This window comes from Triturus cristatus, chromosome 5_2 (genome assembly GCF_964204655.1).
Source record: "Triturus cristatus chromosome 5_2, aTriCri1.1, whole genome shotgun sequence".
NCBI classification, from domain to species: Eukaryota; Metazoa; Chordata; class Amphibia; order Caudata; family Salamandridae; genus Triturus; species Triturus cristatus.
Genome location: NC_140588.1, coordinates 923,031,449 through 923,053,707, shown reverse-complemented (window position 1 = coordinate 923,053,707; position 22,259 = coordinate 923,031,449). Strand labels below are relative to the sequence as shown.

Below are 22,259 nucleotides of genomic sequence, written 5' to 3'. Positions count from 1 at the left end.
TGGCATGCGTTATTCTACTGTCCAGTTGACTTTACGTGTATGTGTTTTTAAAGAAAACGAATTTTCTGAAATAATCTATCTCTAGGTAAAGCTAAAGTGAATGAAAGAGGGTTAGAGGAAGATGAGGTAACAGTGAAAGAGAGGGCGCAAAAGAGCTAGATTAAACAAGAGAGAGAGAATGAGAGGGTGCTGGAGAGAGAAAGAAAGAGGGGAGCAAGAGGGCTAGAATGAATGAGAGACACAAAGAGAAAAAGTGAGAGTGCAATGAGGAAGAGTGAGAAAGATGAGAGAGAAACGGCTAGAATGAATGAGTGTGAGAGAGAGAATGAGAGAGAGAAGGGGACAGGGCAGGAGAGACAGAGAGAGTGGGAGCAAGACAGCTAGAATGAATGAGACAAGATGAGAGGAAGAAGAAAAGAGACTGACCAAAGGAATGAGAGAGAGTGGAAGAATGTATGAGAGCAAGACAGAGGGAAGGAGAGACAGAGGAACAGGGAGCGAAAGAGCTAGAGTGGACATGAAATAAAATGAGACGGGAGTGGAGAAAGAAAGCGAGAAAGAGTTTTGTACATAGAGAGAGTTTGGAATCGAGAAAGAGAGAGGAGTTTGGGAGAGAGAGAAGAGATTGAGAGAGAAGAGTTTGGGAGAGAGAGAGAACATTGTGGGAGAGAGAGAGAGATAGAGAAGGGTTTGGGAGAGAGATAAAGAGAGAACAGTTTAAAGGAGGGAGAAGAGTTTGGGAGAGAGAGAGAGAGCGAGAGAAGAGTTTGGGGGAGAAAGAGAGAAGAGTTTGGGAAACAAAGAGAGAGCGCTTAGGAGAGAGAGAGAAGAGTTTGAGAAAGAGAGAGAGAAGAGTTTGGGAGGGAGAGAGGAGAGTTTGGGAGAGAGAGGGGAGAGTTTGGGAGAGAGAGGGGAGAGTTTGAGAAAGAGAGAGAGAAGAGTTTGGGAGGGAGAGGGGAGAGTTTGGGAGAGAGAGGGTAGAGAGTGGGAGAGAGAGAGAGGAGAGTTTAGGAGAGAGAGAGAGAGAAGAGTGTGTGAGACAAAGAGAGAGAGCTTGGGAGAGAGAGAGAGAGAGAAGAGTTTAAGAAAGAGAGAGAGAGATTAGAAGAGTTTGGGAGAGAGAGAAAAGTTTGGGAGATAGAGACACAGTGAAGGAGAGATAAAGAGAGAAGAGTTTAGAGGAGAGAGAAGAGTTTGGGAGAGAGAGAGAGAGAGAGAGAGAGAGAGAGAGAGAGAAGAGTTTGGGAGATAGAAAGAATTGAAGAGTTTGGGAGAGAGAGAGAGAGAAGAGTTTGGGAGATAGAGAGAGAGAGAGAGAGAGAGAGAGAGGGGTTTGGGAGAGAGATAAAGAGAGAAGAGTTTAGAGGAGAGAGAAGAGTTTGGGAGATATATGGATATATATATATATAGAGAGAGAGAGAGAAGTTTGAGAGAGAGAGAGAGAGAGAGAGAAGAGTTTGGGAGAGAGATAAAGAGAGAAGAGTTTAGAGGAGAGAGAAGAGTTTGGGATATATATATATATATATATGGATATATATATATATATATATATATTCACTTAAAAAACCATAGGTTTCACACATGTTATAGTTAGCTGAACATTTCACTCGTTAAAAACCATTGAAATTCCCCCGTTATAGTTAGTTCAGATAACTATAACTCGCGCGCTCGCAATCCACTGCTTATGACGTCACATATTACATCACTCATGACATGGTCAGTGACATCACTCATGACATCACTCATGACATCATCCTTGTGATAGAGTGGCGGTCACGCGAGTTATAGTTATCTGAACTAACTATAACGGGGGAATTTCAATGTTTTTTTACGAGTGAAATGTCCAGCTAACTATAACATGTGTGAAACCTATGGTTTTTTAAGTGAATTTGCAAGGATTTTTAAATGCTAATTCCCAACTATAACGTGTGTGAAACCTATGGTTTTTTAAGTGAATTTGTAAGGTTTTTTAAATGCTAATTTATGTATGTATTATTATATTTTTTATATATTTATTTTACAATAAACTACCTATGTATATAGTTATAGATTGACTGTATCCTGTGATATGGAATGGCTCATTTAAAATGTTTTTTTTTTTCAAGGGTCTTTTACCGTGCGTGCACGGTGCGCGCACCCCGCGATTTTTTGAAAGAAAAATAAAATGTTTTTTTCACCCTTCGGGGTCCTTCAGTGACCCCCTGACAAAGGCTAGAGGGTCAGGAACTCTCTACCCTGCCCCCTTTTCACGTTCTCCACCTTTCTTTTTCACTGTCACACACAAAATGGCGGCCGACACTTCCTGATTTCGACCGATTCGAATGTTGACTGACATGTAACCACCAATCAGAATTACGCTCGCGCAGGTTATGGTGCGCGCACGGTGCACGCACGGTGCGCGCACGGTGCGCGCACGGTGGGCGCTTATAGATATTTATGTACCTTTAACTGCAATTTTCTCAGGAACTATTGAACAGATTGACACCATATATACAAAAGGCACATGCCTGACCTGAGGACTACCTCTTTGCCAAATTTCAAGTAATTCTGTTCAGCCGTTCGGGCTGCACCTTCGACTAAAGGTCCTATGGGAAAATGCATGGGGAAAACCCCCCTTTTTTCTCAGCCCCCGCTTGATGAATCACCCTGAGACTTTCAGGGTAGGAGCTGAGCGGAGCGCCCCATTAGTTTTGAAAATTTCGCGAGGATTCATCCACCGGCGCCAAAGTTATTCAAAATAGAATTTTCAGATTTCCTATGGGAACTCGGTCCTAACTATAACTATCTACTGGTGACCGCCAGAAGATAATATATATAGAGAGAGAGAGAAGTTTGAGAGAGAGAGAGAGAGAGAAGAGTTTGGGAGAGAGATAAAGAGAGAAGAGTTTAGAGGAGAGAGAAGAGTTTGGGATATATATATATGGATGTATATATATATATATAGAGAGAGAGAGAGAGAGAGAAGTTTGAGAGAGTGAGAGAGAGAGAGAGAAGGGTTTGGGAGAGAGATAAAGAGAGAAGAGTTTAGAGGAGAGAGAAGAGTTTGGGATATATATATATATAGATTCACTGAAAAAACCATAGGTTTCAGACATGTTATAGTTAGCGGAAATTTTACTGATAAAAAACCAATGAAATTCCCCCGTTATAGTTAGTGCAGGCAACTATAACTCACGCGACCGCAATCCTCTGCTGATGCTAATACTGTATTTAGACACTTATTTGCCCATGTCTTCTTCCATAAATTTTTAGCTATACATATATTACAAATATTTTTTTTTCATAAAGACACATATGTCATCAGCAGAAGATTGCGGTCGCGTGAGTTATAGTTGCCTGCACTAACTATAACGGGGGAATTTCATTGGTTTTTTATCAGTAAAATTTCCGCTAACTATAACATGTCTGAAACCTATGGTTTTTTCAGTGAATTTGCAAGGTTTTTTAAATGCTAATTCCTAACTATAACGTGTGTGAAACCTATGGTTTTTTCAGTGAATTTGTACGGTTTTTTAAATGCTAAGTTACTTTACGCCATTCGTGGCGTGCACGCCCACTTAACGCAGTTCGTTCCGTGCGCGCACCGTGCGCTTCGCACACCGTGCGCGCACAGTGAGCACGCGGTGCACTTCGCGCACCGCGCGCCCACTTTACGCAGTTAGTGCCGTACACGCAAGGTGGGCACGCAGTGCGCTACGCGCACCGCGTGCCCACTTTACGCACCGTGCGCACATGGAGGACATATTATGCGCTTCCTTGTGATAGGTAATCTGTTAAATTTAATTTGTAAGTGATGACAATAATATGCCATGCACAGAGAGTGTTTTTTTTTTTTTATTAACATTTTTAGCGTAAGCGCACCGTACGCGTACGGTAAGCGTAATCGGCGAAATTTTCAAAAAATAAAAATTTACCGTTTTTGGCCTTGGGGGATCTTTGAGGACTCAACTAACATGGCTATGTGCATGGGCGCTGTCTAAACAGCCCCTTTATATGTTTTTTGCCTTTGTTTACAGCCCCCCCCTCAGAGTGCGAGAGAGAAAATGGCGGCCGCCGCTTCCTGGTTTCGACCGATTCGAATGTTTATTTAGATGTAACAGCCAATCAGAATCGCGCTCGCGCACGCCACCGTACGCGTACGGTAAGCTTACGGTAAGCGTACCGTAAGCTGGCTCAGATATATATATTGATTTAAAGGCTATTTTCTCAGAATCTACTGAACAGATTTACACCAAACCTACAAAAGGCACTTCCTTGACCTGAGGACTACCTCTCTGCCAAATTTCTAGTAATTCTGTTCAGCCGTTCGGGCTGTAGCCCTGTCTAAAGGTCCTATGGAAAAATGCATGGGAAAAACGCGTTTTGGGACCCCCCTTTTATCTCAGCCCCCGCTTGACGAATCCCCCCGAGACTTTCAGGGTAGGAGCGGAGCGTAGCGCCCCACCTATTTTGAGAAATTCGCGAGGATTCGTCGACCGGCGCCAAAGTTATTCAAAATAGAATGTTGCGGATTTCCTATGGAAACAGGGTCCTAACTATAACTACCTACTGGCGACCGCCAGTAGGTAATATATATATATATATATATATATAGAGAGAGAGAGAGAGAGAGAGAAGTTTGAGAGAGAGAGAGAAGAGTTTGAGAGAGTTTGAGCGAGAGAGAGAGAGAGAGAGAGAGAGAGAGAGAGAAGAGTTTGGGAGAGAGAGAGAACGAATAGGGCCTAATATGTAAAGGGATGTGCACCGGTGCTCAGGGATCTGCTCAGGAACCCGCGGCCGGTACAGAACAAAAGTGCCGCGCCCCAAAAAAAGGTGCCAGTGGCCCCCACCGGCTCGGATTAGGCACCGGAGAGAGAATAAACAAGCGCGAAGGCGCGGTGCCGTCTTCTCATCTGTGTGTTTATGGTAATTCACTGCATCAGAGTCGCAGCGGCCGGCTCTCCTTTCACCGTGCGCGAATGCCCTCTGAAAGCGCAGGGGGAATTGATTCAATCTATTGACTTCCATTCCAAGAGGCCGTCTCTAGATCTAATTGTTAACCTCCAACCCCATTAATGCTTGTGTTCAGAAGCGCGCGAGGGCCCGCCGTGGTTCCTAAATCACCTTCACCGCAGGTTGTCTCTCCACACTACTGTCACCACTGCCTTACTTGCAACAAAAAAAAAAAGTGCCGCCCCATCTTTTTTTCTAAATTGGGAAATCCATGTTTCATAATTAACTAATCCCAATATTGTCAATGTAATATATGTGATTTTCTCAGAACTACCTGTCTAGTAACTGGTTGCGGGATCTGCATTTCTGTTTCAAGACTCCATACTTACCATCACTTCTCGATAATGATTAATGCTCGAATTTACAACTCATCTTTGTGAAATCCAAATAATCTCACCTGCATGTAATATAGGTGGCGGGAAGTATACTGTTTATATTTACACTATAGTGAAATTGAGTTAAACCAGATGGAAGAGACCAAAGCTTCTATAAACAGAAACTACCCCTGGGGTCTATTTTCAAATTTGAATGTAGATGGTGGGTTCTGAGTATAAACATGGCTTGTGATTTCATAAATATGTCATCTTGACAAGCAAACGAAGAAGTCTGAATACGAAGCAATCCATTGTAACCCACATGAAGAAGCCACTGCACCTGATCGAATGCTATGTAAGAGTCCAAAGTAACTGTGTATATTGTGCCCGCCTTCTGATCAAATTATGTGTGTGACTATGTAAATGCCTACCAGGGCCCGTATTATCGTAAAGGAGCACTTTCCCTGATTGCGCCATGGCACACCCTAAAACGGTGTGCCAGGTGCAAACAGGCAAAGTGCACCCTATTATGGTGGATGCGCTGCCCTCAAGTGAAATACAGGGCGGCTGCTTCAAAGCTGCTCCATGTTTCATGGTGCAGGCGGCACCCCGCCAGCACTTTCAAGAGGGGAGAAAGATTCCCTTACATGTGGGTGCAGTGAGTGACTGCACTCACCCGCAAATGAAGGTCTCGGGAGTCTCCCCTGCAGAGGGCTGGCTTTAGGAGGTGCACTGAAAGTGCACCACCTTTTTGAGTCATACTTTCAGTGTGCCTCCTAAAGGCATGTCTGCCTCAGCACCCGCGTGCATAATGTGGTACGGGTGCAGAGGCAAAGTGATTCACTCATTTGCATTGAGCCACCATTTCCATGTGAATGAGGGAATGTGGCCAGCGCTATCAGTATTACAGAAGGGGACACACAAGCGTCTGTGGACCCTTCTGTAATGCCAAAGTGCCTGGGGATTCACAAAGCAGGCGCACATGCCCATTTTTCCCCCAGGGCACTCTCTGTGATACAGCCCAAGGGATTACACCTCAGTGGTTTCATTTTATCAGCTTTTGAAAAGTAAGAAGTATTTGTTTAGCTAATACCTTACACAAGCTTACATCTATATTCTGAAGTAATATTGTGTTATATGACTCAAACTTCGGGCCTCATTAGGATGGCGGTCAGACTTGAGAATGGATGTCCGATTGCCATCCATTCAGAAAAGGGACAGCCCGACTACAAGTCGGTGGTCCCGCAGTCCGAATTAGGATGCAACCGCCACTCAGGTGGTCACAAATCTATTTTATGTATTCTGGAAGGTGCTGCGGGCTGCAGCACCCACCGTAGTGCATAAAATATACCTGAAACATATCCCTGCAGGTGGCCCCAAAACCTAAAAATGAGGCACTGTCCCTTTCTGCCTGCCTTTTCCTGGTGGGTTCCCCGCCGTGTAAGGGCCGGCAGAAAGGAACATCATAATGCCTACGGGGGGCACCATTGTAGGCATTACTTTGCCTCAGACAGATTGACGGGCTCAGAGCCTGTCGGTTCAGTGGCGGTCGGTGCTTCCGACTGCCACACATCCGCCCGCCATTGTGATATGGCAGATGGAAAAAATGGTTACGATGGCGGTGGCAGTCCAACCTTCATCGTAATCGGGCACTTCGGATTCCTTCCAGCTTAAACACATTAAACAAAATAACTGTGAGAGAATAACAGCTGACTTGGCTTCATGCATATTACCATAGTCCTGTGTAATGCCATAATCCCCACCTATCCATTGTTAGAGGAATGCACAGTTAAATGTATGATTTCTTTAGAAATATTCTCGTTTTCACTATAGATTGCCTTCATCCTAGAAAGGACTGACAAATGTAACTTGTTCAAATATTCCATATTCACATTGTTATATTTCTCTTTAAACTAAGTCACAAAGATTATTTCAACAGCTATTAAAAAGTCCACCTGGCTGCCTCCTCGTTTATTCTTCCCTTGGATCATACGCTGTGCTCTAGACTGCACTTCAGCCACCCAAACTGTCCATTGCCCTGTGATATGCACTAGGATGTCTGAATGTTGTAAAATTCGGACACAGAAGCAATTGTCCCGAGTTGAACCTTGCCAGCAGACTTTTAAATGGAGGATGGATTGCTTCTCTATAAAACAGCAACCTGTCTCTGTGAACATTAACCCAGGAGAGATTATAAATATATGATAGCATCAGTTTCAATGGCATCTACTGGTAATGGTGTCAACCCCTAAGCCACTCATACCTCAAACGTTCTCAACCCAATTTTTTTGCAGCACATTTTGCCTTCATTGTCAGTGGTCCTTTATTTTACCTGTTATTTAACCCCTCAGCCCCTGGATTTATCAAAAATACTTCTTAGAGCCCTGGTTTTTCTATAGGGGGCTAGCTGGTATTCTAACTTTTGGGGAATAACACACAGGTTCTGGCCTATCTGTGAGGATCCCTGTATGTTTTCCACTGTACTAGTTTCTAATGATGAAATCTCTGGGTGAAATATCATATACATATGGTGTTTCCATTAAACATACAATTGCATTGAGTCCAGTAGCTGCTGATACCTACGCTATCGGAAATATTGAGCCACTTGTAATGAGGGCCCATGTGGAGCAGGGGAATAGTTGTGGTTGAGAAGCTTACTTGTTGACCTGGTAATTGGGACATGTGTGATGAAAACCTGACCTTTGCTCTTGAAGAACAATATTTATAAAGCCACGACAGGCCTGATTTGTGTGCCCTTGCGTGGCTTTGTAAGGTAATGTAAATCAAGGCAGCTGCTTGCGCGGCATTATGTTAGATTTCAACTTGGGAGGCATTCCATGGGTGGAGCATGGGTGCTCCCATGCATCCACCCCTTGGTTTTGGTGCATGTCAAGATTTAAAAGGACTTGTACGCCTTTGAACGTGTCAAAATGCCACACCTTCCAAAGTGAGGCATAACGAGGAGAACTACCTTTATTTCATCTTGTTAAATCCTCTATACACGTGTGTTGCATTCTGCAGCACGCATCGAAAGAGGAAAATGCCTCCTTGGGTTATTTTTGGGCAGGAAGGAGCACAAAAACAATCTTGCCTGTAACACAGGCACACTTACATTGTTACAAGGCTGCCTGCATTGGCGCTAGGCTGCACACAGTGCACCAGCGCAAGGAGAGGGCAGAAATCCTCCATATCTTTTTGCCCTCTCCCATTCATGCATCGCAGAGCAGCACCTTGGCTTGCAGCTCTGCGTGAAGGTTTACTAAAAGTGCCCTCAGGTTTCTGTAATCTGGTCTTAACTAGCCATTAAACATCGCTCTATAGTATATTCAGCATCTCATGTTTCCCATGCATTTGCTGCAATATGTTTTCTGCAAAGCTCTCTTCTGTACGTGGAAATGGCCCCCAGTTAATTATATGCTGTAAAGGAATAATAACAAGCATTGGCATAGCCAATAGGTCTCGCCTTTGGAACCTTATAAGTATTTAGTTATGCAGTACAATATCCTAGGTGCAACAACATCAACTGTTGCATGTCTAAACACTTATAAGGTACAAAAGGCGAGACCTATTGGCTATGCCAATGCTTGCTTAATCTTGGGGTGGTAATATAACAATTTTTTTAAAAATCTTGAAGTGGTAAAGTAATATAGATATAGACTTTTCTGAGACACATAATTGCTATTTTTTATTCTTTTAAAATGATTCTAACAACTGACTCAAGAGTTCTTTTCTTCAATTTTAATTGTAAAAAGAATACAACATTAACTGCTCTGAATGAGGCTCGATAAAAAACGCCTTATTGTTTTTGATGGGGACATGTCACCTTTTCATCAATTAAAATTCCAAACGCTCAGCTATTTCCATGAAAAAGAATGGTCTAGGATTCAGCTACTTCTTGAACCACACTCCTGTGGGTAGCCTGTTTAGCCACATAAACTACCAAATTAGCCTTTCAACAACTAGGCCTATAATAGGACATTCTAGCTAGACCAAGAGTTGTCTGATCTTTTCTCAAAGGTGAAACACACAGAATGTGCCTTTCCTATTTCTTGGTATGTATGTATATAATATATGTATAGTACAATCAAAGCCACAAGAGTGTAGTCCAGTGTTTCTACTGCCTCTTGTTCAAGTCAATGATTTCACAGCGGCCCCACAATTAATCTGTAAAACGTTCAGTATACGTGGAGAACATTTAAATACTTTTTTTTATGCATTTCCCTTTTTGAAAAAAACAGTTATGTACAACTTTAATGGTTACTGAATATGAACACTGGGTGTGGAACCCATGTTACATTTCTTCAGTTTGCACTTGCAAATGTGGCTGGAAGTGGAATCAAACATTGGTAAAGTAAATAAGCCTTGGCATGCTGCTGTGTTGGTTACTTTTTTTTTTTTTTTAAATAAAAAAATGTTTAGTGCAGGCATAAGGTAAAAAAAAATAATACACAAGCACTGGAAAAGGCAACAGATCTTGCTTTTCAGTGGCATTACTCAAATTGACTCTGCCGAAGCTTTTAGCCACTGCTGGTCCACAAAAAATGTTTATTGTCAGACACTAAACACCATCAGCAAATAAAAAACAAATATATATATCAGATATGTTTAATACGTGCCTGCACAAGTATGCATCAATTCGCAATGGCAGTTAAACTGATGAGATATACCCGTGCATGCATAACGAGGCATGAATCATTCCACACTGTCTATTTTATTTTTGTTTAAATTTAATGCTCTCAGATGGACGCCCACATCAGAGTGTTCAATTAAAAACTATAAAAAGTCCACCAAAGCATTTTTTTAAAGGAAAGAGCAGCCTAACAGCAAGTTGTAGGTGCTTGGCCTTCAGAAAACTGAAAATGAGAGAGCATTCCCCAGGTGATGGAGAATGAGGGTTTTGGGGGTTGCAGAGTCAACTAGAGGTGAAGTGGGAGGGGAAAGAGAACCACAAACACTGACGAGCATGGTGAGCGGGGGGAGGCGCATAGGGGGGAGCAACAGAGGAGGTGGGTCGATAGGGAACAAACAGAAGCAAGCAGAGTCAGATCAAGGACGACTGGGAAAAGCACCAGGCAAGCTTAAGTGTGGGGTGGGGGTGAGTGGGGACAGGAGAACGAGTGATGTGAAGGGAAGCAGCACACACGGAGGAGAGGGGAAAACATACACATGCGCTCCTATGGAGTGCTGATCGAAAAACAAAAAGTAGTTCACTGAATGTAAGCAGGGGAGGAGTACAAGTCTTTCAGTTAAAAGAATGCCAAAAAAGCTGCTAAACCCCGGGGGGGGGGGATACACACAGGAATAGGAAGAGATGTCATTAATTGAGTTGCAAGTAAATTGGACTGACAAGCAAGTCAACCAAAGATAAGCAATGGACTAACCCCAAAACCCACAGTAAGTATTGGTTTTGTCCACAATGGGTTTTGAATTACAGACATCTAAAAACTATACGTAGGCAAGCCTGAAAAAAGAAAACCTGCTGCCGCCTAAACACTGTCGCCATAAACTTGCAATAGGATTTTTTTAAATTTAAAAATAACTTCAGCATTGCATAACAATTCAGTATCTAAGTAAGAGTGCCTCGCAGTATGCAGGTATACTTAGAACAGGTAAGGAAACTCTTTAGTTAAATGCACATAACATATAAAAAGAAAATCCAATTCTGATTGGTGCAAAGAAAAGGAACCACTAACTGAATAACTGTAGGCTAAAGACATAGGTTAAACAAGCAAGAATGACTAATGCAAAAGAAAAGATAAAGGATGGAAAGAAAACAAGCAGGAAGTGGGATAAGGGAGGGGGTAGGTCAGTCGCGCGCACTACGGGGAGAGAGGCACGCAGGCTGGCAAATATTTTGCACTTTCGCGCCCGCTTTGATGTTCTCAGTGGCCGCGCGGCTCACTGAGAACATCAAAGCACCCGCGAAAGCGATCACGCAGGCGGGCAAATGGTGCGCACCCCCGGCGCACATGCACTGTAGCTGGAGCCCTGAAAAGCCACTAGTTTGCACTCCCAAAACCCGGCTTACTAAAACTCTTGCCAGAGCAGCGCTAAAGCGCTGGCTCAGGAGAGACCTAAAATTGGCCAGACACGAGATGATGGGTTACAACAAAAGGAGCCCCGGAAAAAGGTTCCCTAATTTAAACAGATATATTCTAGTGAGGATGGCTGTGTCATAGGATTTTATCTGCTCCGTTGGTTCAGATGATTGTTGCAACTTCTGAAACCATTAAAATGTTATCATATTTAATACAAGTTGTGTTGGGGTAGCAGACCTGCCAACCCATATGATGCCACCAGGGCCGGACTGGCCGAAGGGGGCACCAGGCGTTTTCCCGTTGTGCCGCCCTTGTGGGGGCCGGTTTTCGGTCCTGGGGGGGGCGTTTTTGTTACCGGGTGCCAGCAATATCGGCCCCCTGTAACAAAATCATCCGAAACCGGCCATGACAAACAGCTCGGCCGCACCCCCCTTCTTTCCCCAGGGGGGCCGGCTGAGCAGTTTGCCAGGGCTGGTTTCAGTTCCCAGTCTGGCCGTGAGTGCCACCACGTGTCTCACGATTTTGGCTCCTTTCACACAGCGACGAGCCGAAATCAATTGGTGGCAAGCGTGGCAAGCAAGGCGAGCTGGAACCCACTGCAGAGAGTGGATTTACGGCTGTCTTTTGAGGCTGCAAGCAGGCAATGGATGGATGGGGCAGAAGGCCCTCTCTGGAAGTTCTTGGCATACAGCCGGGCCCCTCTAAGACCACGCCCCCTCCTCACACAGACGATTTTCTTCCCACTTTGGCAGGTATGGGGTAGGCTGATGGATTGCAACCAGAAGATCTGTGTTCTAGTCTTGTCTTCAAGGGCAAGTTACCTTCTCTCACAGTGCCGGTTCCATCACCTCCAGACATATTCCTACAAACATGCCAATCCGCCGTTCAATAACTGGCCCTTTACTTTATTCATTTATTGTCCCCACGAGAGAGCGTTTAATGTCTCCAAAATTCGCATTTCCTGACATGCCCCTCCGTTCCCTCTTGACTCCCCTCAATATGCTGCACGTTAAATCTACATACCCCCCGCGGACTCACACCACTCACACTTCAGCCTTGCTCATTGCAGCTCACATCTATAAAAGATGTTCTCTCTGATCAAGGAGGCCTTTTCTAAGACACACGCGCAGAGCAGCCTCTCTCTCCAGGGAGCAGCGCGCGCTTCACAGCGATGAAACGACACATCGACGCTCCCCCCACATCTTGCTTCAGCCCAGAGCCACACTGCAGCCCGGGACAATTAACTGCAGAATCAAATATTCATGCCTTTTCCGTTCCTCGACTGCCGTCGGCAGAACGCTCGCTTCTTTTGTCTTACTATACAGAGGAAAATCTCTTCCATTCACAAGAAGGAGAAAAAAAACGAAAATGTAGTGAATTGTGTTGTGATTGCTCAGAAGCAGATGCTGCTAATTTTCAATGCTTTTTCTGAAAGTGATGCCTGCATGAATAGAATTATATCACACTGTGGAAGTAATTACTGGCTTAGGTTTGTGTGGTATTCCTTTAAATCGTCACGTACTCAGACTCCCCTTTGGCTGTAAGGTTTTTGATAGGAATGCCAGCGGTTCACTTTAAGGGGAAAAGTTATGAGACTTATACAGAGGCGCAACTAAAGCCAAATTTCGGGAGGGGGGAATGGAGGGTAATAAACATTTTTTTGGGGGTGTAATTCTTACAGCAATAGGCAGAGTAGAGATGCAGGGGCTCTAAGAAGGGGTGAAAAAACAACAAAGCCTCGTTAACAAGTAAATGGTCTTTTAAAGACCTGTGAAGCACTCGTGTGCGGCTGCAATAAGAGGGATGCCAGCCCAGCCAGCCTACAGCAGCTCAAAAACTGTCTGTGTGTGTGCCCGTGAAGCGGTCTCAGCCCGGGCTGACACACAAGACAGTTGAGGTGGGGGCGAGAGGGAGGCGGCGGGCACTGAAGCCCTTCGAGCCATATGGGCGTTGCGCGCCTGGACCTATAGCCTTTTCCGAGTTACTCTCAATTCAGCTGTGTCTTTCCGAATCATGAATTCTGAGTAATGCAGGGATTTCTTAATCAGTATTACCACATGTAGAATTACCATGCGTGTTTTCGTGCACACTGTTGCCAGGTCAAAGCGGGACAATATAGCCACAGAAAAAGGTTTGGAATTTGGGAAATACCTGGAGAAATCTGTGTGGGAATATCAATTTCCAGATCAGATGAAATTTGGGAATAAAGTAATACATTTGCAACTGGCATTACCAATGCACACAGTGTAAGAAATTCCAGGTGTAAATTTACTGCATCAAAATTCCCGATCGATTTAGGATGAGGGTGACACTATCTAGTTTGAACACATTCTCTAGTCACAAATCAGCAGTTCTTGAAACTGGGGCATAAGATTATATGTGCGGTATCATTAAGATCAAATTTACCTTCATAAACAGGTACCTATGAAGCAAATGTTTTGGCTCCCAAGTTAAACTTAGGTGTGCATAGGATGCCACGTGTGTGCACAAATGGGACATCCTAATTGACAGAAAATGGACCTGTGGATATTTGTGCCTTTAGTAGATTCATTACTATGGATAAAGTGCCATTGAGTCGTGTTTTTGCACTACTAAGAACAAGTAAGAGTGTTCGAAAATATTGGAATGGAATGAGGTATATGGTTTTCTTTGGGAATCTATAGACCTATGCACCAGAAAGAGTGGAAGACATTTAGGGGCTGCAAAGTTACTACTTGTAGCAAGGAGAAGAAGATGAGTAGTATTTAAGCAATGTGGCCAATTCTTGCAAGTTCAGAGAAACTAATCAATCGAGGCCTCACAGACCACCTCAACAACCACCTAAGCGCCACACAATCTGTATTCAGGCCGAACCACAGAACAGAAACAGCACGCATCTCCACCACAGATGACTTCCACATGATCCTTGACAGAGGGGACATGGCAGCCCTCATTCTCCTGGACCTTTCTGCATAATTTGTCACAATCTGACACCCCATCCTCAGCAGATGCCTGAATGAAATTGGAATCGAATGACCCGTGCTCCGCTGTATCTGCCCGTACTTAACAGAACACAAGTTGTCAGTCTGGCACTTTACTCCCTGTAAGCCTGCAAACTCCTCTGCGGTGTGCCTCAAGGTTCATCACTCAGCCCCACCCTCTTCAATGCATGCATGATTCCTCTGGCCAAAGTAATCTGCGCACACAACATCAACATACTTTCCAACATTTACGACACACAACTCATACTCTCTTTCTCAGAGAAGACCCACAAACAAGAAACAATTGCACCGCCTACATTACCATAGTCACTAACTGAATGAAAGCCAACTGCCTCAAGCTCAACACCAATGAAGTACTGATCTTCAGCAAGAACAAAACACCATGGAACTCCAACTGGTGGCCGGCTGAACTGGGACCCACACACCAGAACCCATGTCAGGAACCTCAGAATAATAATGAACAACCAACTCAACATGACCACACAAGCCAACGCCATCACCATCACTGCATCCCACTTCCACACCCTGAAGATGCTGAAAAGATCTTCAAATGGCTCCTAAGCAATTCTAGGAAAACAGTCTCTCATGCCCTCGTCACCAGCAAGTTGGACTACAGTATCACCAAGCAACTCCCTACAAGACTTAAAACCACCCAGAAATTGGCAGCCAGACTCATCCTCAACCTCCCAAACTAACCTCATATCACACCCTACCTCAGGGAACACCACTGGCTCCCGATACATAAACACGCTCAATTCAAACTCCTCACACACATTCAAGGCACTAGACATCTCTGGCCCACCTACCTGAACAGCTGCATGTCCTTACCACCCAGCCAGCTCTGCTCCACAGGTCCCCCACTTGCACACATCCCATGCACGCACAAGAATGTGTCAGGATGACAAGCGTTCTTTTACATGGCTCCTAAAGGGTGGAATGACTTCCTACTCCACATCAGAGCCTCCCTCCTCTTCTTGAATTGCGCAAGAGCATGAAGACCTGGCTGTTCAATTTACTAACCTGCTATATGTACGGATATGCACACATAACCTGGTCAGCACCAGGATACCTTGGCGGGTGATAGTACTCTTTACAAATACACATAACATAACTGTTAGAATCCGGGGTCTCTGGTTGGCGCAGGTATGCACTTGCGACAAGCAGAGACCCTTTCCTCTAAGTCAGGGCGTAGGATTACCTCTTTAAAAATAACCCCTGCTCACCCTCTAGGTAACGTGGCGCGAGCAGTCAGGCTAGATTTCCAGAGGGCATTAGGTTAAGCGTTCAAGATATCTCACACAATAATCACCTCCCCACCACACAAAGACACAAGGCTGTATTTATAGCAAAATAAAGTTCTTTATATATAAGATTTCTTTAGGCAGGTTGTCAAAATACAGTTCTCTTGCTTCAATAATGTTCCAGTTACTTTTAAATGCTTCCAGGCAGTCCACAGTTATTAAAATGGCAAAATTCTACTTAGAATAGCTTCTTTAGAGGTTCTGTGCGCTTCGTAGCGCCTTGCGTATGCTTCGTACAAGGTTTTGGACGTCACTTGCCGTTTCTCACGCTTCTCGCGTGAACACGTGTACTCGGGACGTGAACCGTACGGACCGTACCTTCGTTGGTACGCGTCGTACACGTCCGGTACGCCTCTTGCCAAACCTCGCAACGTGCTATACTTTCAATGCAATACGGCTCGTACTTTTCCGGAGCGCTTCGGCCAGCTGGTACGATGGTTGCCAAAGCTCCCACCACACGCGTGAACAGCGTAGCGGGTCTCCAAAGTCAGTACGGTGCGAACAAAGCCACGGACGGGTCGCAGTCCAGCGTGCTCTCACACAGTACCTTAATTCTTGTACCAGGACAATCGCAGCAGCTTCAGGGGTCCCTGCAGGAGCGTCCCACGTCGCGTTGTCGTCCCTCTGTGATAGTGGGCGGCGGTGCTTCGTGGGGTGCTTCAGGACGGTCTCGGCTACACGATCACGGGCAGAAGCAGGAGGGGCAGCTCGGGGGCAATCTCTTCAGCGCGTCACGCTGTCATCTTCACGTAGGGGACACACAGTGCGTTGCAGGTCTTCACAGGAGCTTCTACGGCCAGGGGGGTCGCAGAGGCTCGGCGCTCAGAGCCTAACCAGTCTCTTCTTTGCGGTGCGAGCTACGGCTCAGGGGGCAGATGCTTGCGGTGCTTGGACCAAGTAGACAGGTCTTTACGGTGCTCGCAGTAGCCCCGGTGGCAGATGTCGCAGTGCTCAGATGAGGGGCACACAGGTCCTCAGGGGTCAGCGTCACAGGATCGCCTCCAGCAGCTTCTCCTCTTCTTGGGGAAAGGCAGCGCCCACTGTTCCTGGGGCACAGTTCAGGGGGCAAGTTCACCAGCAAGCCCTTGGAGACTGTTCAAAGCACAAGTTGATTTAAAAGTCTTTTCCTTTAGTCTTTTCCTCTCCTTCTTGCAGCAAGGCACCCACCACAGGCCAGTCTCACAGGTCAGAGACAGTAGTCCTCCATGCAGCTTTCCCAGGTCCTTCTCTTCAGGCAGAGTTTCTTCTTGGCGGAAACATGATCTTATTTCTTAGGAGCAGGGCTCCTTCTTTTATAGCACAATTCTTTTGTTATTTGTCGCCAGGGGGCCTGGGCCTGGCTCAGTCCAGTTTTGGAGCACTTTGTTGTGGTGACTCTGCTCTTTCCTTTCAGCAGCAGGGCAGAGACATCAGCCGCTCCACAGGGGGCGGAGCCGGCATTGTGGTGGCAGAGCACAGGTCTATTCAGAGTCAAAGGTGTATTGCTCCCACCCATCCTGGTGTAATCTCTCTACCCACCACCTGGCAGCCAGCCTGTCTCCTGGAATTCCCCAACCCTGCTCCTTTACTGTTACTAGGCAGAACACACACAGCAGAGGCGGACTGAAATGGCCAGGTCAGTAAATACTAACTTTCTAAAAGTAGTATTTACAAACACAGGATATTAAAATAAACTTTACTAAAAGAAGTATTTTATTATTCTGAGTTCAGGCATACTAAACTTGACTTTCTACCACTGGGATTACAGCGTGTAGTAATTCCAGCAGCCCATTCTGGCCTAGGGAGAGCAGGTAGCCTTCAACAGTGAAAAACGAAAATGGCTGTAATTCACTATTAGGACATGCCACACACATCAGGGCATGTCCTACCTTATACCTACAATGCACCCTGCCCTTGGGCCTACCAGAGAGGTGACTAATATGTAGTTAAGTGAAGGTTTGGGGATTGGCAAGTAGGTGCACTTGCGCAATCAGCGCGACAGTACTAGACCGCGCGCAAGGTTCTGCAGTGGCAGACCCCAGACACATTTTACTAGGCCGCTTCTGTGGGTGGCACAACCAGTGCTGCAAGCCCACCAGCAGCATTTGTAGTTACAAGCCCTGGCACTCCTGGTGCACTTTACTAGGTAGGTAGGCTGATAGTAAACCAAATAAGCCAAACATGGACACCAATCAATGTATACACTTTTCCAAAGGGATTACTTGCACTGTGGCACTGATTAGCAGTGGCACAGTGCCCTGAGCAGCTAACACCAACAAAACACATTGAGGCACATCAGCAAAAAGTGGAAGGGAAACTCACGCCAAGGTGCCAGGTCTAACAATAACAGATTATCTATATAAATAAAACAAAGGGATTCAGAAAACATTGTCTCTGTACAGAAAACGGTAAGCAAAAGGGGCCATACATGGCTCTTACTTCCCTTGGGAATGCCATGGGATATGGTCTCAGCAGTGGCCCTCAGTCCCAATTTTTCAGAATTCCTGATTCAGTCAGTAATTACAGCTGCTTGGCTCATCTGAATGTCAAGATGTCTAGTAATTCTACATGTGTTACTATCACACCCTCTGTTTTTTCCAAAGCCATAGTCTCTAGGTTAACGCTAGTGATTTATGTCCATGGAAGTCGTCCCAGAATTTTTGTATACCCTCTGGAAATCAGTAGTGAAACACCATTTCCCATAGTCATTCCCCATTTTAGAGGCAAGATACGAAACACTGTGGTACATTCACACCCAAAGAATTAGTGATCCGCTTGGGTTGGTAATTGTGGGTCTGGAATTACTGGCTCAGTGACCAATCGTGTCTCAGAATAGGACCAATGTGGTTCAATTCAACAAAATAACATCTTTGGGAGTAATCACAATGATTTCCAGTGACTATTCTACTCACTCAGTGTGCACAAAACACCCCCATTTTCCAATTGAAATCAGGAGAAAGAGATTGCCTTACTTAGAAAAAGTATTTATTATGTAAAAGAAGAAGCGAATATATAGAATGCATTTGCACATTGACCCTAACCATACAACGTTGGATTTCTGGATTTGTGCTAGTAGTCTTAGAGTGCATGCCAGGAAAACACAGTGCATAGCTCGAAGTTCTGAGAATCTAAAAAATAGAATACATTAATATAAATTGTATGTGCATACCAGCATGGATGGAGTGTTTCTTTTTTTTTCAAAATTGTCTCTTATGTATTGCTCTAGGGTTACATCATCATTATATGGAAAGATTGTCTTCCATCATTTCAATAGACTAAACATTAAAGTCTATTGGACCACAAAACACCCAACCTGCTACATATTAATTATTTATATTCTATATTTATTCGCACCATTTTCCATGTCAAACATACTTTTCCAATAAACGATTTTTTATTGAGAACACAGGTTTAAATATTCTACTGTACTTAATTCGAAAATGTAGAATTGACGGCTTTGACAGCTGCTCTCGGCATTGCTCAAGTAACAATGAGGTATGGACTGCATTAAGATGCCCAGGTTTTGATCACCTTTCATGGGGTGACTGCTCCTTAAGCAAAGAGCATTAATAATGTATTGCAGTATTTTTTTGCTTTTGCTTGGCTAATGCATTATTATGGTTGTAGACTGAAGCCCTGATTTCAATCAGGCCACAATTATGGGTTTGTGTTGAGTCGGCCATTAGTGGGAGCGTAATCTGCCCCGTTCTCAATTTTGACAACTAGAAAAGCTGAATGGCACCCCGTTTGCTCATGCAAAATACATATGGGCATTGTAATAATTGTATTTAGCAAGTCACACTTTTTTAGCGACTCCCTATTAGGAAGGGGCGTTCCAACGGGGTCCCTTCCTAATAGCGAGTCTGAGCCCTATGTAAGACTGTTTTGTGACCGCAATTGCGGTCGCAAAACAGTCGCAGTTTACCACCCTTCTCAGAAGGGTGGTAAAGCACTCACAAATGGGAAGGGGTCCCCAGTGAACCCCTTCCCCTTTGAGGATGCAGGGGAAAGTATATTTGTAGGGGAAGGTTGTGGACCCAGGGATCAATACCTGCCCTTAAAAAATTAAACAAAAACGCTTCATTTTTCTTTTTTTAGCTGCATCCTGTTTTCCTTTGAGGAAAACGGGCAGCATTTAAAAAAAAAAAAGCAGCCTTATTTAAAAGCAGTTCCAGACATGGAGGTCGGCTGAGCCTAGCAGGCCACCATACCTGGGAGGCCCAGCCATTCTCAATGGGGTCGCAAATTGCGAGTGCCCCATTGAGAATCACAAACAGTGTCTCTGACACTGCTGTACATGTCATTTTGTGTGCTGCAAATTGCAACTCACAATTGAGCGCAATTTGCTACTCGCAAAATGACATAGTCGTACATCTGGCCCCAAATGCATGGCAAATGCAATATTTGCAGACTTTCAAGCACTCCCAGTTCTAAATGATTGTGTAATTAGCTGGTGAGATGGAGATCGTTTCTAGACCCCCCCCCACTGGATAAAATCCATAATTCACGGGAATGATGCAATCTGTGTGTGTCACGGAGAATACGGCATAGTACAACATCATCCCCAAGTGATAGGGTTATCAAAACCACTCCCTTTTGTGCACTGAGTAACCAAACATTTGTTATAATCACATTACTTGATAATCCTGAAATTAACACAATGGTGTTCACTTTTCCATATGTGATCATTGTTTACAGCAGTATTGTGCACAATATGAACATGGGTGTGTGCTGTTTGCTTTACCAGAAAGATGCTGTAATGCAAACTACTGCAAACATAAAACAATAAACACGCTTAGCTCACTAGCTAATCCTAATGTAAAGACACAGGAAGGCAGAGGTTTTCCATTAGGCATTAAGCACACAGATAGTAGTAAGACACACAGTAGTAAGCAGAGGAGGGCAGGCTTAAATTATTGATTCTCAGTTGTAAGCAAGATGCAACCAAGTGATCACAATCTGTATCAGATGGCATTTTGTTACTTGGAACCAATTACCACCTGACATTTTAAATGTGGCTTAAGATCGTAATTCAAGATAGTAGGGATCAGCCTGCGGGAGAACAGTCTCAGCCGCTCTTTCAAATTGACTTGCTGCTGCTTCACTCCTTCCCTACAACAATCTCCTATATTACCTAAGGTGAGAGGGGCTCCACTATTAGGTGTCTCATCCTTTACTCCCCGGAAGCATTCACCCACCTCAGAAAATGAACACTGTTCTCGACTCTTTCCAATCAAAAGGGCCGAGCGGGCTATCATTCGGCACTAGGAATGGCGTTACCACTAACTCTCTTAGGATCCTGGCAATAATTGACAGACTCATCCATATGAAATAGCTCCTGCATTCCTGGGCAACTGAAAACATTTTCTTATTTTAATAATAGTTTCCCCACGGTTGCATTTTTTACCTTCAATACCATAATTTAAAAAAACACTACTACCCCCTGCAAAGACAAACAAACACTAGTTCTGGCAATGTTCCACCGTTCTTAGATATTTTCCTTTAAAAATGCAATCAATATCACTCATGAAAAGTAAAGTATAGTTTTATCAAACCAGTAGCACTTACTCGAAAAAATTCTTTGGTGGATCCTGAATCCAATGTCCCGTAGGCAATTTCTGTTTGTTTTGCAAGATCCTCAGCACTTTCTATGGGAGACACCATCCTTTCCACGGTTAGGAAAGCGGCGAGATTGGCGGTATAGGAAGAGATGATGATGAGGGTGAAGAACCACCAGACTCCTCCGACGATGCGCCCCGAAAGCGATCTATAAAAAAACAGAAAGAGTAGGAAGCTGGGTCTTTTATCTGCTTTCCCTTCTTGCGCCAGGCTTCGGAATTAGGAGGTCAATCTCTCATGGATAGGATAAAAGGAACAGTGAAGAAAAAGATATGAAATTAATTTTGACAAGAAATAGTTTTAATGAAAGAACTTACAACCCTGCAAATATGCTGGAGCAGGTATATTGTTTGCAAAATGTATGTCAACTATATCAAGTTTCTAGCCCTTATGATGTTTCAGGCCCCTTTGATAGCTGAAGGACAGAATATTGACTACAGAAATATTGTGCTGCATGAAAATCTTAGAAAAATTATTATCAATCAAAATATCGCTGAGGTAAGTATCTATTGGTAAGTGTAAATTAACTATTCGTAATTCCACATATACATACCGTAATGACAATTGAGCCCGAATCACAAAAGTAAACTTACACTTTTATGTAAGTTTATGATTTTTTCCTATACACAAAAGTACCTTATGGGTAGTATCTATACAACTGCAAAGTCTCTGCACTCGTGGCAAAGACTTACACATAAAAAGATAGGACAAAATAGGAAAAAATCGTAAACTTACATAAGAGTGTAATTTTACCTTTGCGAATCAGGGCCATATTGTCAAGGTACATATGCGTGGAGTTAAGTATGTTAAACATATAATTACTTACACATAGTTACCTTGTTGATATTTTGTTTGTCCATATGTTTTTTGCCCATATTTTGTAGCATGAGATTTAAAACTCAATTGCCTATCTTGATGTTCCATCATTCCTTCTGAGAAGGAAAGGATGTGGTTGTGAGAACAGGCAACCAGGTGGCAAGGAGGTACTTAAATTGACAAGGAACAGGACAAGGAGCAAGTCCCTGAACCTGATAG

General features: G+C 44.1%; 1 protein-coding gene across 5 annotated transcripts in view; it reads right to left on the bottom strand.

Annotated features, from left to right (window-relative positions):
- Positions 1 to 22,259, bottom strand: part of GRIA3 (glutamate ionotropic receptor AMPA type subunit 3) — a 1,128,422-nt gene that overhangs the window by 280,944 nt on the left and 825,219 nt on the right. For all 5 annotated transcript variants that reach the window (XR_014962259.1, XR_014962260.1, XM_085608118.1 and 2 more), the window contains exon 12: positions 21,174 to 21,372. Coding sequence is in view for 3 of the 5 variants with exons in the window: in XM_085608118.1 (XP_085464244.1) it covers positions 21,174 to 21,372 (199 nt within the window). In the remaining 2 variants the exon portion in view is untranslated. The remainder of the gene's footprint in view (positions 1 to 21,173; positions 21,373 to 22,259) is intronic.